We start from the raw sequence: 24,844 nt of genomic DNA, 5'->3' as shown, positions 1-24,844 counted from the left end.
TATAAACCATTTTACAGAACAAGAAATCTTGTGATTGGACTTCCCTACTGAAAACCTTTCTCTTAATGGCCCAAGAGAAAGGATCTACTGAGGATCTAGATAAAGAATAGAGTCCCCAGCTGTTGGGACTGGTGTACTGAACCCAGTTCTTAGTGCAAGATTTACATTCCCATAGTCAAAAGTTGCTCATAGAGCAATTCTGCTGAATGTGAACTCCTCAAAGGAAGATTAGCCACGTCCAGGTTCAGATGAAAGTTGCTCTGAAAAGATTGTGCCCTCCCCCTGCCTTCAACTAATTGCAACTCAAAATAAAAACATGTATGCAAGATTATAAAATATGTGTGCATAAGTTCTCCAGATGAGTGATTTTGCACACAGGGACAATTTCAAATGTTTTCAAGTCTTAAATATAGAATACTTAAAATTTTATTTTTTCTGTCTTGACTGATGTGTGTGTGTGTGTGTGTGTGTGTGTGTGTGTCAGTGCCCTGAGCATGTGTATGGTTTGCTTGGAAGCTTCACTGCAGACACAGGAAGAGAGTGGACCTAGTTAAAGCCGTTTCATCTTCCTATGGCTGCACGAGCAAAGAGTGCAGGGGTTCTTTGGATCTTCTCATCAAAAATATCTTAAACACACAGTCTCTTTTTCATTTTCAAATCATACGAAGGACTGTCAAATACAACCCACATTTCTTCATCTGTGAAGCAGTTTATGGAAACATCTATCTCAGAGACATAACAAGGATAACTTATACTGAACACGTTTAGCCTCCCTTGGAGGAAGGGAACCAGAAAAACACACAGTGAAACAAACCATTTCAAAAATTTAAGAGGAAATATTTAATCTGTGCTATTGAATGCATCACTTTGGTCCTGCCTGTCGCCAAATTTTCAGTGGCCATATTTTCTGCAAAAAAAAAAAAAAAGTAGTTCTTGGGCTAAAAAGTATGGATTTATTTTGTGGGGCCATTGAGACAGAATATTTGAATTATTCTGGGTTGTTTTGAAATATTCAGGCTTGACAACTGACTTCAAACCCTTGATGCCAAGGGCCAAATTAAATTGTGCTGGCCGTGTTGTGCGTGCCTGCCCATGACAGCTGCATTTCCAGTGCCTGCGACATGAGTGACTATACCAGCAGGGAGGGCCCAAATTAAGGGATGATTTTTCACCTGAGAGTCATCTGCTTAGCAGAATGGCCCCAGTTGGAGTTTTCTTCATACACTATATTGCCATCAGTGGATGGGGCTACGGAGGTCCTGTCATAACTCTCTCCCACACACTCATCCTTCGATAGAGAATTTCTATAACGTCCGCTGGGGCATTATCTTGAAACAATGACAATAATCCCTCATTCTCGATCTGTAAATTATTCAAATAGCTGCAAAAAATATTCTCTCATAACCATCACAAAAATCCGTTTGCTGAAATGAGAGTTTTCCTCTTCTTTTTTTTTTGTTTTGTGGTACGCGGGCCTCTCACCGTTGTGGCCTCTCCCGTTGCGGAGCACAGGCTCCAGACGCGCAGGCTCAGCGGCCATGGCTCACGGGCCCAGCCGCTCCGCGGCATGTGGGATCTTCCCGGACCGGGGCACGAACCCGTTTCCCCTGCAGTGGCAGGCGGACTCTCAACCACTGCGCCACCAGGGAAGCCCCTGTCTCTTCTTAAAAGATAACTTTTGGGCCCAAAGAGCAAACGATTTGCCCAAGACTTTTACCAAGTACACAGCAGTGCCTGGTGATGGTTACAGGCATGGACTGGGGAGCAGACAGCCTGAGTTAGAATCCCTGTTCTCCCCTCCATAACTATGGACCTTGGGCAAATTAAATCAATCCCATGGGTACCTTTGTTTCTTCATCTAGCACCTAAGTCACAGGATTACTCTAAGGATCAAAATAATTGATAGTGGGCTTTCCTGGTTTAAATATTTAAGTATTCTTGAAATGAACACATTAGCAGACCTGGAAAGAGCTGCCAGTTCTCAGGACTTTTAGGATATCCACCCTATACTGGCTTTGTGTTATTCTATGTCACGTGAGAGTAACAACACATCCTTGGCTTGTAGAAAGGACGTGAACATCTACACAAGCACAGAGACTGCTCAATTTTAATTGAGCATATTAAATATTCTAGAAGCCTCAAGAGCACAAACAAAAGCCATGCCCCTCAGCTCCTTTAAATATGAATACATTTTCATTGGCGCATTAGCTCACACATTGTGATTCTGCCTCTCCCACTGCAGGAAAGCATCGGGCCAAGTAAGCAAGAGTAAGCCACAGAATCAAGTTTCTTATCCATTTCAAGACATAAATATAGACTTGATCGGCCAAAGCCTGTGGGCTACATCTGCAGCGCTGTAGCATTTTTTCCTTCGCGGCTTTTAACTCAGCTGACAGCAACAAGCTTCTGGGTCAGAATCTGTAATTTAAAATCAAGTGGCTTGCTTTACGTACACGGCACGCGTAACTATCAATAAGAGTGTTTACGATGACCTTGGGAAGGCCAGCAAATATATTTTGATACCAGCGGGGCTCGGGACGCATCTGTCTTGCCTGTGTCAGTCCGGGCGGCCGGCACTGCGCAGCGGGCGGAGGCGGGCGCCCCCGGCGCTTATGTAACCACAGCGCCCGGGGGCGCGCCCCGCGCTCGCCGCCTCTAATTGGTACCCGGCCGCCGCTTCAAAGTTCAGAGGCTATTGCGACCGCAATGCCCTCGTGGGGAATGTGCCCCGGAGTGTTTTTGCACGCACACGAACCAGACACGTTTCTGAACATCATCAAGGTGAGCCCCGAGAAAACAGGGCCAAGAGGATAGGCAGGAAGCCCAATCAGCGGCCGGATGGCCCGCCGAGCCCAGGAGCAGAACTCGGGAGCAGGGCCTGGGGAGAAAGATGGAAGGCGCCGGCGGCTTACAGGGCTCGCCAAAGGGCCGCCAGAGAAGACTGTGCTAGCTTGAGATGAAAAGACAAACCCCCGTGGCCACTGTCTGTAAGGAAAAGGGAAGTGTGTGGGGCGTGTGTGTGTGTGTGTGTGTGTGTGTGTGTGTGTGTGTGGACGCGCGCGCGCGCTAGCACAGGCTGCAGTAAAGCGCTGGCATCACCCCCTTATTGCTTGTCCTGACTATCTGGGCGTTCAACAGAAGGAAGTAAATTCGCCACCAAAGCTTGGTCCAGGGTATCAACACGTAAGCATTAAAATGAGGTTTTACTAGTGAGCAACACCTCCTGAAGATGCATTTTATTCCTTCTCCCCCAAATGATGTCAGGAGCACAAGGGAAGTCCGCTGTAACCTGTTGTGCCTTTGGAAAACCTGGAGATTGACGGAGCTCATTTTCGACCTGAAGGTAATATAGCGGGCACCTTAGAGAGCTGGCAGCAAGCATCACTAAAGGTCACATTCAGGAGAAGAGAAAAGTGCCTCTGTATTTGTCAATGTCTGTCACAGGTGAAAAAAAGAGATAGTTAATGAGATCTTCCTAGTGGTGAATTCTCAACCTGGCTGACATTGGCAGTGACTTTTTTATTTTTTAATTTTTTTGTCCTTGCTCCTTATTTTAAATGCAGACGTTGAGATGGCTTTAGGGGCCTCTGTGAAGATGTTGCTGTTGCCTCTGCTGTTTCCTGGGATCATGGTGGAGAGGGGGATGAGGGCATTTCACAGAAACTGATGAACCTAGTTTAGAGCCCTTTTTACATAATGAATGAAATTCCCATAATTTAACAGATCATTTCTTACTAGGCTTTAAAAAACAAAATCATCACTAAGCCTTGTAGTTTATTCAGACTTCTACCAAAAAAGTAAACATGGACTGATGTCTGCTCTATCTGGCCTTCTTTTAAGGGACACCCTCAGACAGAAAAAGTAAAATTTCCAAGGTGGGTGGGGGGGCATATCCACCAAAATTATAACTCTATCAATTTTTAAAATAGCATCCATTAAAGTTTTAAATTAGAAGAGTTACATCTAACTATTGGAGAACATCTCAAAATTGAAGAAAAAAACTACACAATGTAGGTATAATCCCACCACTCAGAGAAACTATTTTTTCTGTGCATATAAGAGCTATTTATTTAATCTCCGTAGGATCATAGCATACATTTTGTGTAGCCAGTTTCTCTTTGCTAGTTAAAATAATTTGAATATTTTATTCACTAATTACTCTTTCACGACATGACTTAAATATATATATGTATATATGAGCACATTGCTTTTTTATGTCAGTAGCTTTTATATCAATATACTAGAATATACTAACATCTTACAAAGGAGTATCCAGTTTTTATGTGTTTTCTTATAGAAGAAAAGTAAACAATGTGACTGGACCCCCAAACCAAAACAAAACCAAACCAACATTACAGAAAGCTTTTTGTTCTCTGTTACAGGAGTTGAAAGAAAATGTAGGAATTTGATTTCTACCAACTGATTTCTGAGTGGGCTGTTTATCTCCCTAAACTCTGAAAGGGTGTGTCTGTGTTTCCCTTTGGAGCAGATTCTACTGTGCAGTGAAAATGCTGTGTACTTGAATTGGCTCCAACCAAACACAGTGTCTCTAAAAAAGAAAGGCCCTCATTAAGGCACACACACTTGCTAAACCAAGCATACCCCAACCTCCTGCCTTTGCGCTCAGAGTCTTGGCACAGGCGATTTGGATGCACCCAACGTACCTTTTCTGTCTCGGTGATCCCACCTACCAAGGGAAATACACTTAGACTGCTTCATTATTAAAACATTCTAAAAAAAACCCCCAAGATGGGGAAGTGAGCACTGATATAGACACTTTTTCCCTGGCCAAGTGTTTCGCTGAACTGATGAGTTTTCAATTTTCCTTTTAAGGGCATTGGAGGACATTTCATATGCTCTGTGCCAATCCAGTTCATGGAAATTAAGACAAAAAAAAATCAGCATTACCTTTGGGGTCTGGATGAATGCCCTCCTAAAACATTTTTTGGCCTGTCTAAAAATGCAATTTCTAGAATAATCAGATATACAACCCCTTAAAAAGTCCGCCTTAATTTTGTACTTGTATTTCCTTCTATGTGATGATAAAAGAGAAAGAAAAAGGACAACTTACTTTCATGGCAAACTGGATACAAGTCCGTTCGTCAACTTGATAGGAGACACAAAGCATAAACAAACCAAGATAGGCCACTAAGCAGACCTGCAATGGAGAACAGGGAGGAAAGGTTGTTATCAAGGAAAGCCGTGCATTCTAATGACATCAATCTCAGTGTCTTTCACCAGTAACATCCTTGTTATCAAGGTGCTCATTTCATTTGCTTATCTTTATGGGCTATTTTTTCTCAGCTTGTGGAACAGAGTTTTAAAAATAGGAAAATCAATTTATTTCAATTTAGCCAGCATTTATTAAGTCCTTCTGATGTGCCAGGTGCTGTAGAAGGTCCTTCAGCGAATACAATGACGAACAAAATTTCCTCAACCTCAGTAACTGTACGGTCCAGGCAGGCCACGATAAGCGCACACACTATTCTACGGCAGGGCATTCTGTGTCAAATGCTATTCAGAGAAGTACAAAAAGAAGGAAAAAATAACATTGAATTGGGCAATTAAAAAAGCCTTCTCTAAAGAGGTGGATTTGAAATGGTCCTTGAAAGGGATGATGATAATAATAATGATCACTACCAGTTACTGAATACTTACCTTGTGCTTGGGCTCCTCTAAGGCCTTTTGTATGGATTTCTTCAAGTAATCAGCACAAAACCCTATGAAGTAGGTGCTATTATGATCCTCACATTATAAGTGAGGAAACAGAAGCACAAAGCTAGTAAATGATGGAACCCGCCCTCAAACCAGGTAGCTTGGGTGAAACAGTACGAGCGCAGGCGGATGCAGGACTGTGTGTGGAAAGAATAGCAAACGTGTATCTACAGTTGAAATAACAAAATATAGAGCAGAAAATGTAGGTGGAAAGTCTGGGGTTGTAGAACTGATTTAGGAAGTAGTGGGGCTCCCTTGAACATTTCTGAGCAGGGGAATGACATGATTCAAGACATGTTTCTGGAAAATGAGCAGTGGTGTTGGGTGGGTTGGTGGTGAGAACACCAGAATCTTATTTTACTAATCTAAGCAAGATTAATCTATCAGGTGAGCCAGAGCTCAGAGGGTGGTGGACGAAGTCAGAGAAAGAGGTGAGAGGACAGGTGTAGTGAAAGTAAAATGTATACATCTTGGCTATTGCATGACCAGTGGGAGGACACTGGAGTGGGAGAAATAGAAAGCCATCTCCAAGTTCTTGAGTGTCAGTGATGGAAAGAGTGGGGGGGGGGTGCAACTGACCCAAAGAAGGCTGGCAGGAGGCATGGCAACTTTGAGGGAAAACATACTCAATTTTTAAAACAGTTTTTTAAACCGAAGTGTAGTTAATTTACAATGTTGCGTTAGCTTCAGGTGTACAGCAAAGTGATTCGGTTATTTATATATATATTTAGGTTCTTTTCCATTATAGATTTTTACAAGACATTGAATATTGTTCCCTATGTGATACAATAGGTCCTTGTTGTTTACCAACTTTATATACAGTAGTGTGTATCTGCTAATCCCAAACTCCTAGTTTATCTACCCCCCCCCACCCCCCGCTATCCCCTCTGGTAACCATAAGTTTGTTTTCTATGTCTGTGAGTCTATTTCTGTTTTGTAAATAAGTTCATTTATATCATTTTTAAGAGTCCACATATAAGTGATATCATATGATATTTCGCTTTCTCTGTCTGACTTACTTCACTTAATGTGATAATCTCTAGGTCCATCCATGTTGTTGCAAATGACATTATTTCATTCCGTTTTATGGCTGAATAACGTTCCATTATATATATATATATATTTCCAGAGAAAACGCTAATTTGAAAAAATACACGCACCCCAGTGTTCATAGCAGCACTATTTACAATGGCCAAGACATGGAAGCAACCTAAGTGTCCAGCGACAGATGAATGGATAAAGAAGATGTGGTATATAAAACCTACTCGATGTGATTTTCTTTTTAGTGCATTGGAGTTTCTTAAACTGTGATTTAGAGTTTCTAATCAAAGCATACCTATTCACACTCAACTTTGGAAGCCTTAAAAGGTTGCTAAGTTCTACTTTAGGATGAAAAACATAAGCAACAGAATTGCATTTTCTGATAAGCACAATTTTCCTAGAGATAATGTTGGAAGGGTGGCTGAGAGTCACCCAGCAAGTCATTAGATGGCTGGTTTGGTGATACTCATAACTCCTATCCCCAGGGCCAGCTTTGAACCTCGGACCTGCTAGGGTGGTAGAGCTGTTTATTTACAAAGCCAACACAACATTTTAACGTAGCACCTCTATCCTATTCTCCCCTTGATTACAAAATCAATAAGTGGCTTGTACCCTCACTGGTTCCCAAGTTGCGGGTTTAGGTTTCCACCGGACTGTGAAGCCAAAAGCCAAGCCTTCCTTGAGTACAGGCTGTTTTCAGGGTTTTCCACCATTAGGACAGGCTGATGGTTAAAAGCAGAGATGACATTCCTAGTTCAACAGATACAGCGTGGGCTGGAGAGGGCTGGGTAGAAAACAAAGCAGATAGGACCCACAGAGACAGCTTTTCAGCAGAGCACGGGCAGATGTGGAGGTAATGACACTGAAGTTGTTTGTGTAACCCACAACGTGGCCATATTTCAAAGGCAGGGGTGAAGTTCCTTTTCAAAACTTTAAAAAATATATCTAAAAAATATATCTAATTGAGGTATAAGTTTGATAAGGCCTGTAATGGCTTACTATGTATTTTCAAATTAAGAATTTTCAGAGCTAGGGACTTCCCAGTGGTAAAGAATCCACCTTCCAATTCAGGGGATGTGGGTTCGATCCCTGGTCAGGAAACTAAGATCCCACGTGCTACAGGGCAACTAAGCCTGCACACCACAACTACTGAGCTTGTGCGCCTCAACAAGAGAGCCCATGTGCCGCAAACTACAGAGCCCACGCACTCTGGAACCCACGAGCCACAACTAGAGAGAGAAAACCCGCCTGTCACGGCTAGAGAGAAGCCTGCACGCCACAACAGAGTCCACGCCGCAACGAAGAGATCTTGCGTGTCTCAACGAAGACCCCTCGAGCTGCAACTAAGACCCGAAGCAGCCAAAAATATAAAGAAAATAAATAAGTAAAAATTTTTAAATGCTTTAAAAAAAAGAATTTGAAGAACTAAAACAATGGAAGAAAGACCTTTTCTTTTTTGTTTATTGGCAAGAAACCCAATGGAAGCTTCTAAACTTGCTTGTGGGGATGGTTAGATCCCTAAGTACGTGCCTGGGCTCGCTTGTTAGCATCTGTCTGCAGGTGCACAGGGTCACGCTCTCTCCTACATAACTGTCTTTGTCCCTAGAGGCTATTGAGAAGTTGGCAATTGCCAAAACTCTCCCCTTTGTCTTCATGAGACACACATTCCAACAATCGAGCCTAAATGACCAGTATCTTAAAAATCTGACTCTGTCTTCCTTGAACAAATTTTTCTACTTCAGTAGTGTCTACTTCTGTGAAGCCTTAATTTAGCCTGGCTTCCAGCAAGAAGTTGCACAAGAACATATAACCTCACTCTAGACTATTTCACTTAGTCAGTCGACAGAACTCTTTTTGAGGCCAGACTCTTTTAACAGCTCCAGGAACTGAGCGCTGAAAAACCAGTCTCAGCCTTCAAGGAGCTCTCAGTTCAGTGGGAAAGAGAGGAGAGTGAGATTACAATACCATGTAAATTTTAGGACCGTGTCTGCTGTAATACACTGAAGGGGTGATTAACCTGAAGGCAACTTGAAGAAACTTCCTGGAGGAAGATGGATTTTGAAAGGTAAGCAGAAATTAAGCAGAAGGATGTTAGGAAGAGTAGAGCAAGTACTAGTGGGTACAAAAGCATGGAGAAATGCAGAGTAAACATTGAGGTCTCCCAGAGCTCTGGTGCAGAGGATGGGAGAAGAAAAAGCCAAAGATGAGCTTGTAGAGATGGGCAGGAAGTAGGTCACAAGGAACTTTTATTTCAACCTAGGACATTTGAGGCAAGGGAATCACGTGATCAACGCTGCCTTTTAGAATGGTCTTTCCGGCTGTGAAGAATGGATTGGGAAGGGAAGACCAGCTGGGAGGCTGTTCTCCATCTATGGAGAAATGATGAGTGCCTGAGCTCAGGTAGCAGTAGGAACCGAGAGTCGGTGTGTTTGAGTGATGTTAAGGGAGCAGAATCCAAGGCTCTAAGAACTGATTAGGTGTGAGGGTTGAAGGAGAGGGAGGATTAAGCAAGGTGCTCAGCTACCTGACTTGAGCTGCCAGGTGGATGGAGTTCACATTTAGTAAGGCACAAGATACAAGAGGAAGAGCGGAATGGGAATGGAAACCGATAATGCCCACCTGAACTCAAATCTCAGACACGTGGGCCTAGAACTCAGGAAAGGGATCTTAGCTGAACATAAGCCCTTAAAGCAATGGAAACCATCAGAAATGCTGGGTCACCCAGAAACAGTCTAGGCAAAACAAAAAAAGGTCAAGGAAGTTACCCAGTTATGAAGAACCATTGAATAGTTTGAGCAGAAAGCATCTCAAATATATTTCATATAACTTTGGTTGTACATCATGACATGTCTAAATACTATGAAACTGATCATCCTTCTGGATTTTTGAAAGTTTCACTTCTAGGTCCTAGTGTAGGATATTTGCTGTAAAGCCTGGGTCAATCCAACATATTTTATTTTATTTTAATATTTATTATTTATTTATTTGGTTGTGCCGGGTCTTAGTTTTGGCAGGTGGGCTCCTTTGTTACGGCTTGCAAACTCTTAGTTGCGGCATGCATGTGGGATCTCAGGGATCAAATCCGGACGCCCTGCATTGGGAGCGAGGAGTCTTAACCACTGCGCCACCAGGGAAGTCCCAATCCAACATCTTTTAATTTCTTGGCCTTCTGATAGGGCTCAATCGGCTCTGGGAGGGGGTGGGGAGTTCATTTTCTTACCTACAGATTTTCATATTAGAACAATACTTCTTTATCAGAGGGTTTATTGGAGTTTAGAATGCAAGCACTTTATAGAAGAGTAGTATTTATTGAACACTTAAAACTGAAGGCTTATCATCAAAAAATCTAGAAACAATAAATGCTGGAGAGGGTGTGGAGAAAAGGGAACGCTCCTGAACTGTTGGTGGGAATGTAAATTGTTACAGCCACTATGGAGAACAGTATGGATGTTCCTTAAAAAACTAAAAATAGAACTACCATATGACCCAGCAATCCCACTACTGGACATATACCCTGAGAAAACCATAATTCAAAAAGAGTCATGTACCAAAATGTTCATTGCAGCTCTATTTACAATAGCCAGGACATGGAAGCAACCTAAGTGTCCATCGACAGATGAATGGATAAAGAAGATGTGGCACATATATACAATGGAATATTACTCAGCCATAAAAAGAAACGAAATTGAGATATTTGTTGTGAGGTGGATGGACCTAGAGTCTGTCACACAGAGTGAAGTAAGTCAGAAAGAGAAAAACAAATACCTTAGGCTAACACATATATATGGAATCTAAGGGAAAAAAAAAAAGGTCATGAAGAACCTAGGGGTAAGATGGGAATAAAGACACAGACCTACTAGAGAATGGACTTGAGGATACGGGGAGGGGGAAGGGTAAGCTGGGATGAAGTGAGAGAGAGGCATGGACATATATATACTACCAAACATAAAATAGGTAGCGAGTGGGAAGCAGCCACATAGCACAAGGAGATCAGCTAGGTGCTTTGTGGCCACCTAGAGGGGTGGGATAGGGATGGTGGGAGGGAGACGCAAGAGGGAGGAGATATGGGGATATATGTATACGTATAACTGATTCACTTTGTTATAAAGCAGAAACTAACACACCATTGTAAAGCAATTATACTCCAATAAAGATGTTTAAAAAAATCCAAAAACTGAAGACTTTATGGCCACGGGGAGGAAACCAGATTTCTCATGCCAGACTACGGGTCTTATTTTCTGAGTGGGCAGGACGTGGGCGCACCAGGAAGACAGGGTGCTCTGGCTTCCCAGGGCGGGGAAGGAGGAGCTCTTGTTAATGAGTGGTGATACTCGCCAGGCCTCTCTGGAACAACATTCTTGGATTCTGGGCCAGGGCTTCCATTGGATTTGGTGAGGTGAGACCCATGGAAGAGGAAAAAGGCAGTTACATAAGATTTTCAAGAAGGCACCCATTGGACCAGGGGCAGACAGGTGGTATCACTGAACACAAAACCAGACAAGACCTGGGTGGCACTGGGAAAACTAGTACTGAAAGGGCAGCTAGCCCTGAAGAGCTTGTGAAGATTTAGTTCATGTACAGATGGATAATTATGTTGATAAGAAAAGCTTGAAAAGATTTTTTTAGTGAAAAAAAATCCCATAATTTTAAACCTGTTTTTGGATGCATGTTTCTGCAATCTGTTTAGCAAGAAGAGAAAACCTAAGTCACAAACTCCATATTCTGTCTAAAGATGTTCTTTGACTGCTCAGAGTGAAGACTGCATTCTCTCTTGAGAGTTAGAAAGTTAAGCAGAGTTGAAATGTTCTCTGAATGTTAAATCCATTTCTAGATGTACGAGTCCTGAGTCTTGTCACACTTTGTGTTATTCCTGCAGTGGTACCTTTTGAGGATTGGCTTATCATGAATAAAAAGCGAACGGTGGATGGACCCGGGTCTTGGAGATTTACCTACATATCATTTTTTTTCTTTTCATTTTGGCATAGCTAGAAGGTATCACCCTAAAACATTTTGTGAGAATGCGAATTATTGGTATTTACTTCGCTCCATGTCATATTTATATTCTGGTCTTGTGACATTCACACAACCTCCAATTTATTTGTTTTCTTCTTTTTGTTGTTGACAGAGCTGCTTGACAGGGCTATCTGGAGAATACAACCTCCTCTGTCAAATGTCTTTCAAGGTTTCTCTCCTCCTTCCATCCCCCCCTTTCATTTGTGTGCCTGAAATGTGACTCTATTTCTGTTAGTTAATCAATGTTCACCTGTGTATTTAAAGCACTTTATTTCAGTCAATATAGTAACAAGATGAACTCTCCTCTCATATTTGCACAGCCAATTGATCAACAAGAGATGTAGCAGAACTGTACATATTTCTCTGGATATTTCTTAAGAGAATTTCTATGGGTTTTCACCTATTTAATAGAATTTAAGGTAGAGTATTAGAAATAATTTTCAACAAATGATAGATATATTGCAATATGTCAAATGAATGCAGTCTCACTCAGGAGAATTGCTTATTAATACATAGTTTATCAGAGATTTACATAATATACAAAAGAATATTTCATGAGAATCTATTAAAGGATGTTTATTGGATCAAGATTTCAGAAGGATGGGATAGAATATTTTAGCATAACTCAAGCATTTTTACTAGATTCTCATTGCCACTGCCTCTGGTAAGACAATGTCTAAGCTAGTGGTTCAGAGTTACTTGGAGGGCTTGGTGAAATCTCCCTTATCTCCAGAATTTCTGATCCAATAGGTCTGGGGTGGAGACCGAGAATTTGCATTTCTAATAAATAAGGCCATACTTTGAGAACCACTAGTCTAAGCTGAAAACATAGTCTTCTGGAGAGGGGGAAGGTGGCGGAAGAGTAAGACGAGGAGATCACCCTCCTCCCCAGAGATACATCAGAAATACATCTACACATGGAACAACTCCTACAGAACACCTACTGAATGCTGGCAGAAGAACTCAGACCTCCCAAAAGGCAAGAAACTCCCCACGTACCTGCGTAGGGCAAAAGAAAAAAGAATAAAGAGAGACAAAAGAATAGGGACGGGACCTGCACCAGTGGGAGGGAGCTGTGAAGGAGGAAAGGTTTCCACATACTAGAAGCCCCTTCACGGGCGAAGACTGCGGGTGGCGGAGGGGAGAAGCTTCGGAGCCGCGGAGAGCACAGCAACAGGGGTGCAGAGGGCAAAGCGGAGAGATTCCCGCACAGAGGATCGGTGCCGACCAGCACTCACCAGCCCAAGAGGCTTGTCTGCTCACTCTCTGGGGCGGGCAGGGGCTGGGAGCTGAGGCTCGGGCTTCAGTTGGAGCGCAGGGAGAGGACTAGTGGCGTGAACACAGCATGAAGGGGTTATTGCACCACGCCTAGCCGGGAGGGAGTCCGGGGAAAAGTCTGGACCTGCCAAAGAGGCAAGAGACTTTTTCTTCCCTCTTTGTTTCCTGGTACGCGAGGAGAGGTGATTAAGAACGCTGCTTAACGGAGCTCCAGAGATGGGCGCGAGCCGCGGCCAACAGCGCGGACCCCAGAGATGGGCAGGAGACGCTAAGGCTGCTGCTGCCGCCACCAAGAAGCCTGTGTGCGAGCACAGGTTACTCTCCACACCTCCCCTCCCGGGAGCCTGTGCAGCCCGCCACTGCCAGGGTCCCGGGATCCAGGGACAACTTCCCTGGGAGAACGCACGGCGGGCCTCAGGCTGGTGCAATGTCACGCCAAGAGGCCGCCGCAGGCTCGCCCCTCATCTGTGCCTCTCCCTCCCCCCGGCCTTAGTGAGCCAGAGCCCCCGAATCAGGGGCTCCTTTAACCCCCTCTTGCCTGAGCGAAGAACAGACGCCCTCCGGCGACCTACATGCAGAGGCGGGGCCAAATCCAAAGCTGAACCCCGGGAGCTGTGCGAACAAAGAAGAGAAAGGGAAATCTCTCCCAGCAGCCTCAGGAGCAGCGGACTAAATCTCCACAATCAACTTGATGTACCTGCATCTGTGGAATACATGAATAGACAACGAATCATCCTAAATTGAGGAGGTGGACTTTGAGAGCAAGATTTATTATTTTTTTCCACTTTTCCTCTTTTTGTGTGTGTGTATGTGTATGCTTCTGTGAGAGATTTTGTCTGTATAACTTTGCTTTCACCATTTGTCCTAGGGTTCTATCCATCCGTTTTTTTTTTTTTTTACTTAAAAATTTTTTTTTCTTAATAATTATTTTTTTATTTTAATAACTTTATGTTATTTTACCTTATTTTATTTTCTTTTATCATCTTTCTTTCTTTCCTTCCTTCCTTCTTTCTTTCTTTATTTCTTTCTCTTTTTCTCACTTTTATTCTGAGCTGTGGGGATGAAAGGTTCTTGGTGCTGCAGCCAGGAGTCAGTGCTGTGCCTCTGAGGTGGGAGAGCCAACTTCAGGACACTGGTCCACAAGAGACCTCCCAGCTCCACATAATATCAAACAGCGAAAATGTCCCAGAGATCTCCATCTCAACACCAGCACCCAGCTTCACTCAACGACCAGCAAGCTACAGTGCTGGACACCCTATGCCAAACAACTAGCGAGACAGGAACACAACCCCACCCATTAGCAGAGAGGCTGCCTAACATCATACTAAGTCCACAGACACCCCAAAACACACCACCAGACATGGACCTGCCCACCAGAAAGACAAGATCCAGCCTCATCCACCAGAACATAGGCACCAGTCCCCTCCACCAGGAAGCCTACACAACCTACTGAAGCAACTTTAGCCACTGGGGACAGACACCAAAAACAAAGGGAACTACGATCCTGTAGCCTGCAAAAAGGAAACCCCAAACACAGTAAGAAAAGCAAAATGAGAAGACAGAAAAACACACAGCAGATGAAGGAGCAAGATAAAAACCCACCAGACCTAACAAATGAAGAGGAAGTAGGCAGTCTACCTGAAAAAGAATTCAGAATAATGATAGTAAAGATGACTCAAAATCTTGGAAATAGAATAGACAAAATGCAAGGAATATTTAACAAGGACCTAGAAGAACTAAAGATGAAACAAGCAATGATGAACAACACAATAAATGAAATTAAAAATACTCTAGAAGGGATCAATAGCAGAATAACTGAGGCAGAAGAACGGATAAGTGACCTGGAAGATAAAATAGTGGAAATAACTACTGCAAAGCAGAATAAAGAAAAAAGAATGAAAAGAACTGAGGACAGTCTCAGAGACCTCTGGGACAACATTAAATGCACCAACATTTGAATTGTAGGGGTTGTAGAAGAAGAAGAGAAAAAGAAAGGGACTCAGAAAATATTTGAAGAGATTATAGTTGAAAACTTCCCTAATATGGGAAAGGAAATAGTTAATCAAGTCCAGGAAGCACAGAGAGTCCCATACAGGATAAATCTAAGGAGAAACATGCCAAGACACATATTAATCAAACTGTCAAAAATTAAATACAAAGAAAAAGTATTAAAAGCAGCAAGGGAAAAACAACAAATAACACACAAGGGAATTCCCATAAGGTTAACAGCTGATCTTTCAGCAGAAACTCTACAAGCCAGAAGGGAGTGGCAGGACATATTTAAAGTGGTGAAGGAGAAAAACCTGCAACCAAGATTACTCTAACCAGCAAGGATCTCATTCAGATTTGATGGAGAAATTAAAACCTTTACAGACAAGCAAAAGCTGAGAGAGTTCAGCACCACCAAACCAGCTTTACAACAAATGCTAAAGGATCTTCTCTAGGCAAGAAACACAAGAGAAGGAAAAGACCTATAATAACAAAGCCAAAACAGTTAAGAAAATGGGAATAGGAACATACATGTCAATAATTACCTTAAAAGTAAATGGACTAAGTGCTCCCACCAAAAGACACAGACTGGCTGAATGGATACAAAAACAAGACCCATATATATGCTGTCTACAAGAGACCCACTTCAGACCTAGAGACACATATGGACTGAAAGTGAGGGGATGGAAAAAGATATTCCATGCAAATGGAAACCAAAAGAAAGCTGGAGTAGCAATTCTCGTATCAGACAAAATAGACTTTAAAATAAAGACTATTAGAAGAGACAAAGAAGGACACTACATAATGATCAAGGGATCGATCCAAGAAGAAGATGTAACAATTGTAAATATTTATGCACCTAACATAGGAACACCTCAATACATAAGGCAAATACTAACAGCCATAAAAGGGGAAATCAACAATAACACATTCATAGTAGGGGACTTTAACACCCCACTTTCACCAATGGACAGATCATCCAAAATGAAAATAAATAAGGAAATACAAGCTTTAAAGGATACATTAAACAAGATGTACTTAATTGATATTTATAGGACATTCCATCCTAAAACAACAGAATACAGATTTTTCTCAAGTGCTCATGGAACATTCTCCAGGATAGATCATATCTTGAGTCACAAATCAAGCCTTGGTAAATTTAAGAAAATTGAAATTGTATCAAGTATCTTTACTGTCCACAACGCTATGAGACTAGATATCAATTACAGGAAAAGATCTGTAAAAAATAAAAACACATGGAGGCTAAACAATACACTACTTAATAACGAAGTGATCACTGAAGAAATCAAAGAGGAAATCAAAAAATACCTAGAAACAAATGACAATGGAGACATGACGACCCAAAACCTATGGGATGCAGGAAAAGCAGTTCTAAGAGGGAAGTTTATAGCAATACAGCCCTACCTTAAGAAACAGGAAACATCTCGAATAAACAACCAAACCTTGCACCTAAAGCAATTAGAGAAAGAAGAACAAAAAAAACCCAAAGTTAGCAGAAGGAAAGAAATCATAAAGATCAGATCAGAAATAAATGAAAAAGAAATGAAGGAAATGATAGCAAAGATCAATAAAACTAAAAGCTGGTTCTTTGAGAAGATAAACAAAATTGATAAACCATTAGCCAGACTCATCAAGAAAAAAAGGGAGAAGACTCAAATCAATAGAATTAGAAATGAAAAAGGAGAAGTAACAAATGACACTGCAGAAATACAAAGGACAATGAGAGATTACTACAAGCAACTCTATGCCAATAAAATGGACAACCTGGAAGAAATGGACAAATTCTTAGAAATGCACAACCTGCCAAGACTGAATCAGGAAGAAATAGAAAATATGAACAGACCAATCACAAGCACTGAAATTGAAACTGTGATTAAAAATCTTCCAACAAACAAAAGCCCAGGACCAGATGGCGTCACAGGTGAATTCTATCAAACATTTAGAGAAGAGCTAACACCTATCCTTCTCAAACTTTTCCAAAATATAGCAGAGGGAGGAACACTCCAAAACTCATGCTATGAGACCGCCATCACCCTGGTACCAAAACCAGACAAGGATGTCGCAAAGAAAGAAAACTACAGGCCAATATCACTAATGAACATAGATGCAAAAATCCTCAACAAAATACTAGCAAACAGAATGCAACAGCACATTAAAAGGATCATACACCATGATCAAGTGGGGTTTATTCCAGGAATGCAAGCATTCTTCAATATACACAAATTAACCAATGTGATACACCATATTAACAAAATGAAGGAGAAAAACCATTTGGTCATCTCAATAGATGCAGAGAAAGCTTTAGATAAAATTCAACACCGATTTATGATAAAAACCCTCCAGAAAGTAGGCATAGAGGGAACTTTCCTCAACATAATAAAGGCCATATATGACAAACCCACAGCCAACATCGTCCTCAATGGTGAAAAACTGAAAGCATTTCCATTAAGATCAGGAACAAGACAAGGTTGCCCACTCTCACTAGTATTATTCAACATACTTTTGGAAGTTTTAGCCACAGCAATCAGAGAAGAAAAGGAAATACAAATCAGAAAAGAAGAAGTAAAGTTGTCACTGTTTGCAGATGACATGATACTATACATAGATAATCCTAAAGATGCTACGAGAAAACTACTAGAGCTAATCAATGAATTTGGTAAAGTAGCAGGATACAAAATTGATGCACAGAAATCTCTGACATTCCTATACACTAATGATGAAAAATCTGAAAGTGAAATCAGGAAAACACTCCCATTTACCATTGCAAGAGAAAGAATAAAATATCTAGGAAGAAACCTACCTAAGGAGACAAAAGACCTGTATGCAGAAAATTATAAGACACTGATGAAAGAAATTAAAGATGATACAAATAGATGGAGAGATATACCATGTTCTTGGATTGGAAGAATCAACATTGTGAAAATGACTCTACTACCCAAAGCAATCTACACATTCAATGCAATCCCTATCAAACTACCACTGGCATTTTTCACAGAACTAGAACAAAAAATTTCACAATTTGTATGGAAACACAAAAGACCCCGAAGAGCCACAGCAGTCTTGAGAATGAAAAACGGAGCTGGAGGAATCAGGCTCCCTGACTTCAGACTATACTACAAAGCTACATTAATCAAGACAGTATGGTACTGGCACAAAAACAGAAATACATATCAATAGAACAGGATAGAAAGCCCAGAGATAAACCCACACACATATGGCCACCTTATCTTTGATAAAGGAGGCAGGAATGTACAGTGGAGAAAGGACAGCCTCTTCAATAAGTGGTGCTGGGTAAACTGGACAGGTACATGTAAAAGTATGAGATTAGATCACTCCCTAACACCATACACAAAAATAAGCTCAAAATGGATTAAAGACCTAAATGTAAGGCCAGAAACTATCAAACTCTTAGAGGAAAGCATAGGCAGAACACTCTATGACATAAATCACAGCAAGATCCTTTTGACCCACCCCCTAGAGAAATGGAAATAAAAACAAAAATAAACAAATGGGACCTAATGACACTTAAAAGCTTTTGCACAGCAAAGGAAACCATAAACAAGACCAAAAGACAACCCTCAGAATGGGAGAAAATATTTGCAAAGGAAGCAACTGACAAAGGATTAATCTCCCAAATTTACAAACAGCTCATGCAGCTCAATAATAAAAAAACAAACAACCCAATCCAAAAATGAGCAGAAGACCTAAATAGACATTTCTCCAAAGAAGATATACAGACTGCCAACAAACACATGAAAGAATGCTCAACATTATTAATTATTAGAGAAATGCAAATCAAAACTACAATGAGATATCATCTCACACCAGTCAGAATGGCCATCATCAAAAAATCTAGAAACAATAAATGCTGGAGAGGGTGTGAAGAAAAGCGAACACTCTTGCACTGCTCGTGGGAATGTGAATTGGTACAGCCACTATGGAGAACAGTTTGGAGGTTCCTTAAAAAACTAAAAATAGAACTACCATATGACCCAGCAATCCCACTACTGGGCAAACTGAGAAAACCATAATTCAAAAAGAGTCATGTAGCAAAATGTTCATTGCAGCTCTGTTTACAATAGCCAGGAGATGGAAACAACCTAAGTGTCCATCATTGGATGAATGGATAAAGACGATGTGGCACATATATACAATGGAATATTACTCAGCCACAAAAAGAAATGAAATTGAGCTATCTGTAATGAGGTAGATGGACCTAGAGTCTGTCATGCAGAGTGAAGTAAGTCAGAAAGAGAAAAACAAATACCTTAGGCTAACACATATATATGGAATTTAAGGGGAAAAAATGTCATGAAGAACGTAGGGGTAAGACAGGAATAAAGAAACAGACCTACTAGAGAATGGACTTGAGGATATGGGGAGGGGGAAGGGTAAGCTGTGACAAAGTGAGAGAGTGGCATGGACCTATATACACTACCAAACGTAAAATAGATAGCTAGTGGGAAGCAGCCGCATAGCACAGGGAGATCAGCTCGGTGCTTTGTGACCGCCTGGAGGGGTGGGATAGGGAGGGTGGGAGGGAGGGAGACGCAATAGGGAAGAGATATGGGAACATATGTATATGTATAACTGATTCACTTTGTTATAAAACAGAAACACACCATTGTAAAGCAATTATACTCCAATAAAGATGTAACAAAAAGAAGAAGATAAAAAAATATAAATAAAAAAACATAGTCTTCTAAATGCTGACGCCTAGTATGGGTTTTATCTGAATGGTTAGGAGTTAGGAGTTTTACACTGATTAGTGGAGTTTCCTATAGAAGAGTTGTTTATTACAAGTAATAATGGGATGTAACAATAATAGTTTCCCCATAAATAAATATTGTCATGGCTATTGTAGCAAAGTTCCTTAAAATTGGAGGGAAAAAATCCTTTGTCTTCATCACTTCTTAAATATGACCTCATTCTAGAGCCCGTGGCCTCAGCGAGTGTGGTTGATGGTTTGGGATCATCTCTAAATCATCACTTAGTGTGATGTGGCCCTCTGCTACTGTTGACAGCCAATGCCCACTCCACTGCAAGCCAAAGCAAAGCAATCATCCAAAAGTGGACCATCTCTCCACTGGTGTGCTGGTAAACGTTTAACAACCAGCTGTAGGGGTGGGAGCTGCTATTTGTAGCACTTGCTAATTTCCATGGTATAAATACTTCTACCAGTGTTGCCTTCAAGCTACCGATGTGAAGTCACTGAGCACAGGGTTGGGAAGAGATGCGCACAATCAGCTTTCACGAGCCCATCAGAGGTGCCCTAGGCACCCCGCACCCCTACCACACTGTCTGCCCATTGGAATCCCTCCTCTTATTTTAGAAGCATCTGGTTACCAAGTGGGATTAGTTTGTAAGTAAAGAGTAAAGTTTGGCACATTACTCTTTATTAGTTGTTTGGAATCCCTGAAACCAGCCTACAGAATCAGTATAAAGGTGCAGAGGAGTGAGCCAAGGAGAAATCCTAGTACTCATTTCCTAATTTGTGAAAATGGAGTAAGAATCGTAGCAACGTAATCTTTGAGATCTTGTTATTCACGGCCACCCCCGTGAAGGTATCACTCCCCAGCTGAGTCGAGCTCAACAACTTATTGTGGTAGGCACTAGGAATATGCAGAATAAGATATGGTCATTGCTCTTTAGAAATTTACAGTTTAAGCCCCACTTTGCAGAGAAACTGAAGCACAGGAAAATTGATTGCCATGGGTAATACCATCTGACCAGGCTATGCCAGGTGTAAAAATGGGCAGCCCACAGCAGCTCATTCAAATCCCTCCCTCCTGGTCACTCATCAAAATCTCTCATTCTTTCTGTAATGTAAGGGACATTGAATCAACTGTGTTGTCTTTTCCCTGCTGTGCATTACTTTTTAAAGACAACATAAAGTTTGGTGTTAATCAGATAGGATTTAAATATGGTAGAATGTTGAAGTCATCCCTCCCCACATTTATTATTATTATTATTATTTTAAGTTGCATTTTAAGGTAAAAGCAAGATAATAGGATTAAAAAATACTCTAATCAGATGAGGCAAGAAAGGTAAAAATAACTCTCAAAAGCATGAAACATCAAGTAACAGTTCACTCAACTGGTGGTTACTGCTTCTTTAATTTTGTTAGAACCAAGTCTAGAACTACAGTCAAGGAGACAGTGTGGCATAGTGGAAAAAATGTGGGCTTTAGAGCCTGAAGCTTGAACTGCTGCTTTACTAACTAAATGTTCTTGGACAAAGCAATTTAATTCTTCTTAGCCTTGGTTTCCTTATCTATGAAATGGAAACAATAAGGCCTTCTTTTGATGGTTAATTCAAGGATTAATGATAATGCAAGTAAAGGGTATAGTATAATACCTTAACAAATAGCTGGAGAATAACTGGTAGTGATTACTACCATAATTATTATTGCAATTAGAGTCACTCATACATTTATTACAGTAGGCCAAATTTAGAGGATATTTCAGGGGTCAGAAATGTATTACCAACTTAAACAGGTTTAGAATTGATAACACACCTACTATCTTGGTTACAAATATCGCATAGTCTACTTTTTATTAGCACCAATGGATACTTGGTGTGGTCTTTATATTTATGTAAGAAAAACGAATTAACAAGTCTAGATGGTTTGACATTTTAATGCTAATATTGAGCAGTTTTACTTGCCAGGCATTAAACTAAGCTCTCTTTGTAAATTATCCCATTTGGTCTTCATAAAAATCCTTGATGTAGTCGCTGTTATTAGCCCATTTTATAGATGATGAAACTAAGCTCAGAAAGGTTTTATGCTCGAGGTTACATAGCAAATACAGAACTCTAAGCTGTATGTGTCCAAGTACAGAGCTGGCTCTTAACCATTATACACCCCGGTCACCTCTCTGGAGGAATCTGGACAGCCCTAATACATGAAGTGAGAACTGCAGAAATTTGGATAACTTTCCATCATCTGCTCCTCTCCTGTGTGGGATGGCAGGAAGCCCTGGTCCTGAGGTGGGAAGACCAGTCTTTGAGATCCAGACACTGTCCAAGCTGAGGGAATGGGACACAGCCTTTGAGACTCAGTCTCATCATGTATATAATAGAAAAAATAATACTTTATAATTTAAGGATCATAAGTAACGTGCCTGGAATGGTAGTAGGTATTATTTTTTCCATCTCATATGACCTTAAACTGTGCCAATACAACTTACTCTGAAATTTGAGCTGAAATGAGTAATATATATAAAGGTAGCCCTCTCTCACATCTTAGAAGTAATCTCATTCTCTTCATTTAAAAAGTTTTCATTGTGTACCTACCATGTGCCAGAAACTCTCTGAGACTCTGGAGATACCACAGTTAACAGAAGAGACAAAAGTCGCTGCCTTGATAGCACCAATGCTTTAAAGTGGAGAGGCAGACCGTAAACAAACGAATAAGTAGAAATATAATGTATCAGTCATTGAGAAGAGTTATGGAGAGCATAGCACTTACCATCGTAGCTTCTTTTTCACACAAACATGACATATAGTAAATAGCAAAATACAAACAATAAATCCTTAAGGTGATATGTTCTCCCTAAAAAAGGAATTGGTAATCCTAGCAACCCCTTAAGAAAAGATGGTAGACTCAAGATTGTTTCTTATGAGAACCTTGTTGATTGTTATTCCAACAACACATATCCACTATAAGCTGTCTAAGACCTCACAGGCTCTATAAAAGAGAACACATCCGTGACCCCAGAGAAGGGGCAACAGAGGGTAACTACAAAAAGGTTTACAGCAAAATGGGCTGCATCCAAAGGATAGAAACTGAAGCAGTATATCTTACCTCTGGATCTGACAGACCTAGGTTCAGAACCCACCTCCACCACTTTTTTGCTTTTGGTCTTGGACAAATTAACCTCTTTGAGCCTCAGTTTCATCATCTGTGGGATGATAACCACAGTGCCTACTTCATAAATTGCTGTGAAGATTATATAAGACAGCATGTGTAGAAGGCTTATTATAGTACCAGCACATATGAAGCAGTCAATACTAATTTGTCAAATAAATGAACCGATTCATTGAGAGACTTGGGCTACTTTTGCTTTCATAGCAAGGACCCACTTTTCAAAACTCTCTCTAATAATGTTAACATAAACAGTTTGCAAACACCTGAGAGTTATAAAACTTCTTTTTCTGAGTCTTTTCCCTTCTGCTACAAGACTATTTATTATCTACTACTCAGGAAATGCCAATCTTGGTAAACATACCAAGCTGTATATGTTTCTCTGATAACACTATTGTTGCTTTACAAAGATAAGCATTTAATTTCTGAAAACAAAATGCCATTCAGCTAAAAATATTTTCTATCCATAACAGATCCAAAATTAATATTACTTTTTTTTAAAAAAGTGAAATTGTTTCAGCCAGACTTAGTGTACAGATATTAATAGGAAGTTCCAAAAGTGATAGGCATGTAAAAGTAAAGGTTCCAAATCAACCAGAGTTTATGGCAGAATTGAACATCAAGATGAGAGAGTAACGTACTTATGGTCAATTAATCTACAACAAAAGAGGCAAGAATATACAATGGAGAAAAGACAGTCTCTTCAATAAGTGGTGCTGGGAAAACTGGACAGCTACATGTAAAAGAATGAAATTAGAACACTCCCTAACATCATACACAAAAATAAACTCAAAATGGATTAGAGACCTAAATGTAAGACCAGACAGTATAAAACTCTTAGAGGAAAACATAGGCAGAACACTCTTTGACATAAATCGTAGCAATATTTTTTTGGATCTGTCTCCTAAAGCAAAAGAAATAATAGCAAAAATGAACTAATGGCACCTAATCAAACTTGAAAGCTTTTGCACAACGAAGAAACCATTTACAAAATGAAAGGACAACCTGCTTAATGGGAGAAAATATTTGCAAATGATACGGTGGATAAGGGGTTAATATCCAAAATATATAAACAGCTCATACAACTTAACATCGAAAAAACAAACAACCCAATCAATAAATGGACAGAAGACCTGAATAGACATTTTTCCAAAGAGGAAATGCAGATGGCCAACAGGGACATAAGAAGATGCTTAACATTGCTAATTATCAGGGAAATGCAAATCAAAACCACAATGATGTATCACCTCACACCCGTCAGAATGGCTGTCATCAAAGAGAACACAGATAACAAATGTTGGCAAGGATGTAGAGAAAAGGGAACTCTCCTACACTGCTGGTGGGAATGTAAATTGGTGCAGCCACTGTGGAAAACAGTATGGAGGTTTCTCAAAGAACTAAAAATAGAACTACCACATGATCCAGCAATTCTACCTCCTGGGTATATATACGTGAAAAAAACAAAAACACTAATTTGAAAAGATACATGCACCCCAGTGTTCACAGCAGCATTAAATACAATTGCCAAGATATGGAAGCAACCTAAGTGTCCATCAACAGATGAAAGGTTAAAGAAGATGTGATACACACACACACACACACACACACACACACACACACACACACACACAGACACACTGGAATACTACTCAGCCATAAAAAAGAATGAAGTTTTGTCATTTGCAGCAACATGGATGGGCTTGGAGGGTATTATGCTAAGTGAAATAAGTCAGAGAAAGACAAATACTATATGATAATCACTTATATGTGGAATCTAAATACAACAAACTAGTGAATATAACAAAAAGAAAGCAGAGTCACAGATATAGAGAACAAACTACTGGTCACCAGTGGCAAGGCGGGGAGGGGACAATCTAGGGGTAGGGGATTAAGATGTACACACTATTATGTATAAAATCA

At 40.7% G+C, this 24,844-nt stretch overlaps 1 protein-coding gene across 1 annotated transcript in view; it reads right to left on the bottom strand.

The window, feature by feature from the left end:
• The window catches only part of SSPN (sarcospan), a gene marked incomplete at its 5' end in the record, with an annotated part of 48,454 nt that overhangs the window by 5,444 nt on the left and 18,166 nt on the right, over window positions 1-24,844 (bottom strand). Inside the window, one exon of the mRNA XM_082666000.1 lies at window positions 5,072-5,158. Within this exon, the coding sequence (XP_082522126.1) occupies window positions 5,072-5,158 (87 nt within the window). The remainder of the gene's footprint in view (window positions 1-5,071; window positions 5,159-24,844) is intronic.

Source organism: Grampus griseus (genome assembly GCF_964374135.1).
Source record: "Grampus griseus genome assembly, chromosome: 11".
Classification (NCBI taxonomy): domain Eukaryota; kingdom Metazoa; phylum Chordata; class Mammalia; order Artiodactyla; family Delphinidae; genus Grampus; species Grampus griseus.
Note: the sequence above shows the minus strand (reverse complement) of the source record. Positions and strands in the feature narration are given on the sequence as shown.